At 46.3% G+C, this 6,712-nt stretch overlaps 1 protein-coding gene across 1 annotated transcript; it reads right to left on the reverse strand.

The window, feature by feature from the left end:
* Positions 1-4: 4 nt before the first annotated feature.
* LOC116863490 (5-hydroxytryptamine receptor 3C-like) lies at positions 5-5,789 on the reverse strand (the record flags this gene model as incomplete). The annotated part of the gene is given in 9 exon segments (XM_032850935.1): positions 5-91; positions 277-481; positions 1,222-1,382; positions 2,794-2,963; positions 3,239-3,348; positions 3,810-3,854; positions 4,268-4,434; positions 5,722-5,764; positions 5,766-5,789. Coding segments are annotated over 9 exon segments (1,012 nt in total), but the record flags the coding sequence as incomplete, so codon positions are not given.
* Between the last annotated feature and the right edge of the window lie 923 nt (positions 5,790-6,712).

The following is a 6,712-nucleotide window of genomic DNA, read 5'->3' on the forward strand; positions in this document are numbered from 1 at the left end:
TGGGTGGTGGCCAGATGCAGCAGGTGGGTGATGAAGATGGTCTCCAGGAGGCTGACCACCATCAGGGACAGACACAGGGCAAAGTACACACCTGAGGGAAAAACAGATTATAAGTAAATGAGGGCAGATTCATCTCTACACTTTTCTTAAGACTTTCTCCAAATCCAGTCTTTCCTTGCAACCCCTTCCCTCCTTAAGTGGAGAGGCAGCCGGTTCCTGGTTCCCCTCCCTATGCCCTGCTGCCTTTGCTTTCCTGGAAAGTGGGAAGGACCATACTGATGAGGGGGGTGCCAGTCGCTGGGAGTAAGTCATTCATCATGAGCAGGAAGACGTTGTAGCCCAGCAGAAGTGTCATCTTGAATGGGGCACGATTCTCGCTTTCTGCCGGCAGATAGAAGCTGAGGGCGTCGATAACAACCAGAAAGCCACTGGGCACCAGGAGGTTTATGACGTAGAGGCTGGGCCTGCGCCTGATGGCCACCTGGGGGGAGGAGAGATTGTGGAGAATGTGGCAAATGTACTGATGTCAGAGAGCATATATATATTTTTTTTTTCTTTTTTTTTTTAAGATTTTGTTTATTTGACAGAGAGAGAGAGCACAGACAAGTGGGGGAGCAGCAGAGGGAGAGGGGAGAAGCAGGATCTCCACTGAGCAGGGAGCCCAATGTGGGGCTTGATTCCAGGACCCTGGGGTCATGACCTGAGCTGAAGGCAGAGGCTTAACCCACTGAGCCACCCAGGGGCCCAGAGGGCTCTTGTATATTTGACTGTAATCCTTGCTGATGTGCTGTTAGGCTGGCTGTGGGATGATGGCTTTAGGTAACACACGCATCTAATTGTGCCCTATAGAAGTGCCCTGCTTTGTTGTCTAATTTTCAGTGGTAAATATGTCCAACCTGCTGGGAACACAGCAACTGTAGACTTTCAGGGGCAAATAGGGCCCTTTGGACCAACATAGAGGTGGCTGCTCCATTCTTAACAGTAGAGCTTGTAAGTGCCCAGCTGCACCTCCTCTCTGCAGCGTGGAGGACGGGAGAAAGAGAGGTGAGGAAGGGGGAGGCTGTGGTGATCTTTCCTCAGGGTAGTTAGGATAGAGGGTGGAGTGGGGAGCAGGTGCTTAACCCCCTGGAAATTCTTTTTACATCCCAAAGTGCCTTAGATCAAGAAGAAAATCACGGAGGAACTGGGATCAGAGGTCAAACAGGGGACCCTTGAACTTACATAGAACGTGATCTGGTCATATAGGTTGCTGCCGACCAACATCTTTGGGGTGGCCTTGTTGATGCCCAGGAGCTCCCACTCTCCCTGGGTCTGGATGAGGTTACGAGATGTATCTGTTATCTCCCACACTTCCTTGTCCATGCCCAGAAGCATGCTGTCCACTGTAAGGGAAGCCAGGGACAGCTCAGTCCAGAAGTGTTCCCCAGTTTCCTGCCCCCCCAAATTAAATTCCTCTCCCACTGGGATTCTTGAGCAAAATTTCCTCTCTGTTTAAGATAAGTCATCCAGGTTTTCTCAAAAGTGGAATATAGGACAATAATTCATGTGTATGCAGGCTGTAGCTTGATTTTTTTTTTTCAGTTGGAAATAAGACTGAGTTAAAGTTGTTATGGGAATATTGGATATGACTCAAATGTGAGTCAAGAACTTTTGCAATCATTCCCATTTTCCTTCTCTATCCCCTAGTTGTATGATGTTGTTTTAGTGGAATCAAACTTGAACAGCTCAACCTTTTTATAATTACATGCATGCCCATTAGAATGATTAATATAGGGGCACCTGGGTGGCTCAATGGGTTAAGCCTCTGCTTTCAGCCCAAGTCATGATCCCAGGGTCCTGGGATCGAGCCCTGAATCGAGCTCTCTGCTCACCAGGGGGCCTGCTTCCCGCCCCCCTCTGCCTGCTTCTCTGCCTACTTGTGATCTCTCTCTCTCTCTGTCAAGTAAATAAATAAAAATCTTTAAAAAAAGAATGACTAATATATCTAAATCTACCACATGAAACCTGGTGGCATTCAGTGTTTACTGGTTTAAGCATGTTAGATATCAAAACTAAAAGTCTTCAGCTAAAAAATGTAGAGCAGGAGCTTTACAGCAGCTCAGGGTCAGATGGGCCTCATTTGGCACAAGGGCCATCCAAGATCTCAAGCAGTAGTTCTTCTTTTTTTTTTTAAGTTTATTTATTTATTTATTTTAGTAATCACTACACCCACCATGCGGCTCAAACTCCCAACTTGGAGATCAAGAGTTGCATGCACTTCTGACTGAGCCAGATGGGTGCCCCTGTAGTTATCTCTTTCTTTTTAAGAAATTTTACTTATTTCTTAGAGAGAGAGAGGACATGAGGAAGGGTGAGGGGGAAGAGCAGAGGGAGAGGGAGGAAAGAGACTCCTCGCTAAGCACAGAGCCTGATGTGGGTCTTGATCCCAGCACCCTGAGATCATGACCTGAGCCAAAGTCAGACTCTCAACCAACTGAGCCAGGCATCCCTCTCTAGTTCTTTTTTTTTTTTTTTAATAAACTTTTTTGAGGAGTTAAAGCAGTAATTCTTAACCCTGCCTGCACATTAGCACCACCTGAGAACATGTAAAAATATCAGCACATGGGCCCCACCTGGAAGAATTACATTGGAATCTCTGGGGTGAGGCATGGTTATTATTAATATTTTTAAAAAAGCTCGAGTGGGCAGCCAGGGTTGAGAAACACTGATCTAAAACCTTTCCTGACCATATACCTGTATCACTTAAATATCATCCCCGCATCTTGAATAACTAGCAAAACATGTCTTGCCCACCTGTGTAGAGGAAGGAACTGAAGGTGAGCGTGCAGTTCTGTTGGTCGAAAGGAAAGTAGAAGATGTCCAGGTTACAGATGCTGGTCACCCGCACTGGTCTGTCGTACTTCATTCGACCTTCACTGTTGACAAAGGCGGTGAGACCTGGTGGTGCTCGATCCACATCCATGCTGCTCGTGAGAGGGAGGGAGTGGGTGCTGTGGGGCCTTCATTGGCTTTTGTTTCCCTCCCTTCCCATGTCTTCCTCTACTGTGCTCCCCTTTTGGACTCTTTCTCTCCTGTCGCTCTATCTTGTCCCTTGTACGCCTCATGGTGTTCTGTGGCGGTCACTTAATTGAGGCTGTGCCCCTGTCTGAGTCTTCTGATGTTCCTGTGCCTTGCACTGACCCGAGGCTGCTCTTTGCAGACGGGCTTCATGCTTGCTTTCCCCAGCCCCCATACGCACGATTCCAAGATGAAGATGTCTGGGATCCACAGGTTTTCAGCCGAGACAGTGAGTCTTTTGAGGCTGACGCACTCTTCCGGGTTCCAACTGATTAAAGGATTGTCCCACATCTGTAGCCAGGGCAGTGGGAAACAGAGATGAGCAACGTGGAGCTTATTCAGTCAGCTCCTCTGCCCTTCCCTTTCTTCTTCTTCCAGCACTCATGCCCTAACGACCACAGCCTGTCTCCCTCCTTTACCTAGCCATGTGTTATTGGTAAAGTACCCTGTAATGGCCTTGTTTTTTTTTCCAGGCAGAGCATAAGTATATCCTAAAACCCTTTGGTCCCAGGAGCACACCAACATATTGGCCTTCAAACCATTTGGCCATTGTCTTAGATCATCATTTCCACCTTTGTAAGCTCCCCCCCAGGGAAGTGCATGTGCCCAAGGCCAGTCCAGTTCTAGATGGAGTGATTTGGTCCACGAAAGGTTATAGATTTAGTAGAGGTTGGGACTAGGAAACCCCTACATTGCTCCTCAAATTTATACTACAAATGGAAGTGAGAAGGGGATAGTTGCATCTGCCTTACCAAATTCATCCACAGGAATGATGTCAGAAGCTGAAGCTGTGCATTCTGGTAAAGAAATTCCCATCCAGGATTATTAGTACAAAAATACTCTGCCCATGCCTACCTCGTATTCTTACCAATGTTTACTAATTTATTGTGTTAGACATATTTCTAGGTGCTCAACTGTCTTCCTTGCTTGTCTTCCCTTGTATCTAGGGGCAATTCAGGTTTTAAATGACATAGACACTTCTTCCTGGAACATTCCAGAAAGGACAGACTCAAGAAGGAATCCTTCCTGAAAAAGTACCACTACAGCATTCTTCTTTATGTCTCCCCATCCCATAGGAAAATCCTCTAATTTGTGCAGAATCCATTTAGAGGATCTGTTGTTCACCACTGGATCAGAACAATGTTGTGTTGACAGGACAGAAGATCCTTATTCCCTATTAGAAAAATGGAAAGTGGGGACCAGGTCTCACCACTTCCAGGATGGCAGACAGGGTGAAGGAGATGTTGACATGAGTGGGGATGCTGTTGTTGACGACTGGACGGAAGGCCTTTCTGTCAAACACTGCTTGGAAGGCAGCAGGATCCACCCCGTACTGGTCAAAGCCAGAGCAATTGATGGTGACAGCTTCGCCTCTTCCTGTAGTGAGCAGAGACCCTGTGAGAGAGGGCCTCTATGGCCAGGGCTGAAGCCTCTCTGCAGAGAGAAAACAGGTGACATACTGGGAGGGTGGTGAGCCCTCCTTCCTGGGCCAAGATTCACCAAGGCCAAAGCCCTTCCTGCCAGGCCAGAGAGGACAGGCTGACCTGGTAGGCAAATGGTGGAAGTAGATGTGGTGAGCTTGACCAGAGCTCTATACTCATTCCTATTGTTTCACCATCATGCAAAACCTGACCAAATCTGTATGTAAACTTGGCCTTGGTACAATGGCACCTGCTTCAACAAGTCCTCAAGTGCACCCATCACAGGCTTCTTGGGTCTACATAGGAGCACCTCTCAGCACTGCCTTAAAACTTATCATCCAGGTCACTTAGAAATCTGCTATGGTGGATTTCTCTTCCTCATTCTCAGGGACTTCCATTTACTGAAGACAAGAACTGACTTATCAAGAAAATAAGGGAAGTAAACAATTGTACTTTCTAGGTGGATATGGGTAACATGTAGTAGGCACTCCGAATTGGTGTGTACCAATTTATGCTATGCATTTATTTTGCCCTTCTCAGATTTAGTGACTTCAGATATCTTGGGGCTTATTTCCAGCATTGGGATAATTAGGTGATATCACTGAGGTTATACCAGATGCCAATCATATAGAGTGAGACCTGTGCATATGTTATGTTGTCTCTTGGCTATGATCAGGGGTCATCTTGGTAGTACCTAGGCAGAATCTTTCCCCATTTCCAGCACTGGGTGATCTTTTGCTCTGCTTGCTCCTCTACAACTCCATCTTTTTCCATAATATTCAAGGCATATTCAGACTAGGAACAAATATTCCCTCATGGAAGCAAAGCATCTACTCCTACCTCAGGTTGATTCCTACCCTCCCTCAGTGTTCTACACTTACTCTTTCATGGCGTGTTTAAAATCTGTGGCTACTCTTCTCACAGATACCATACCAAGGGAAGAGGATAGGGAGAATGAGATGAGGGTGTTCTGGGAGGGACACTGGAAGTGAGGGAAAAATTGGTGAGGTGGTGAAGTGGGACAGTTTAGCAGATTCCTGTATGGACAGGAATAGAGAAGGCTATGTGTCCTGACCAACAGAATGTCTTTCCGTCACACACACGCACACACACACATCGAGACAAAGATATTAGGGAAAAAACTTAATATGTGAATTCTGAATGTCCTCCAAGTGCTGCAGGGAAGTTCCTAGATGTCCTTGAGAACCACATTCTGGTCTTCCCTGTTCTTGCCCCATCTTACCTGGAAGCAGAAGGCTGACAATGAGGCAGAGGAGGACTCCCCCCCTCCAAAGGCCACCCCCCTTCCATCCTCTTCTTCTGGCCTCTTCTCTGGGGATTCATCAGGAGCCCCCAAACTGTTGAGCTTAAAGGAGCTCAGACCACACCTTGATTCCTGGTTTTGAATAGTGCTCATGACAGGTGATCACTCCCTGGTGAGAGGCTGTGGCCAGAGAGATCACATCAGAGTGTCCTGCTTTGCCCCTGTGCTGGTATGCCTTCCGGGCGCCAGGCAGGGGTGGAAGTTGGGCCAAGACTAAGGGAGAAGCACCTGTTTGGCAGCAGTTTGCTGAGATCAGTAATAAAATAACTTGCCTTAATGAGAGGGGTGAGGCCTGGGGAAGTAAGAATTAAGTTCTTTTAAGACCAGGGAATCTGCATATTTGGAAAGGTGACAATATTTAGTGATTTGGTTATGTGTTCATTAGGGATAATTGCAAATACCAAATTTTTTTAAAAGTATTATTTATTTATTATTTATTTATTTATTTATTTATTTGACAGACCGATCACAAGTAGGCAGAGAGGCAGGCAGAGAGAGAGGAGGAAGCAGGCTCCCCGCTGAGCAGAGATCCTGATGTGGGGCTCAATCCCAGGAGCCTGAGATCATGACCTGAGCCGAAGGCAGAGGCTTAACCCACTGAGCCACCCAGGCGCCCTGCAAATACCAAATTTTAAAGCATAATTCCTGCCTTCCTCATCCATTGTCTATATTTTTCCAACAGCCCCTAATAAGATTTCCTCCTTTTAATCCCTCTGCCTTTCCAATTCATTTTCCCTAAACCAAATTTTCTATACCTTTTTTACCTTATGCCTTTATTACATGATAATATAAGTCACAAAATTAAGGTAGCAGAACCGTTTTTAATGTCTTTGTGTTATCAGTTGTGTGATGCATTATCATAAACTAGTAAACTCAGATAACGTCAATCTTAATGGCAATGGTATCAACA

This window comes from Lontra canadensis, unplaced genomic scaffold, assembly GCF_010015895.1.
Source record: "Lontra canadensis isolate GAN:19392208 unplaced genomic scaffold, GSC_riverotter_1.0 scaffold1347, whole genome shotgun sequence".
NCBI classification, from domain to species: domain Eukaryota; kingdom Metazoa; phylum Chordata; class Mammalia; order Carnivora; family Mustelidae; genus Lontra; species Lontra canadensis.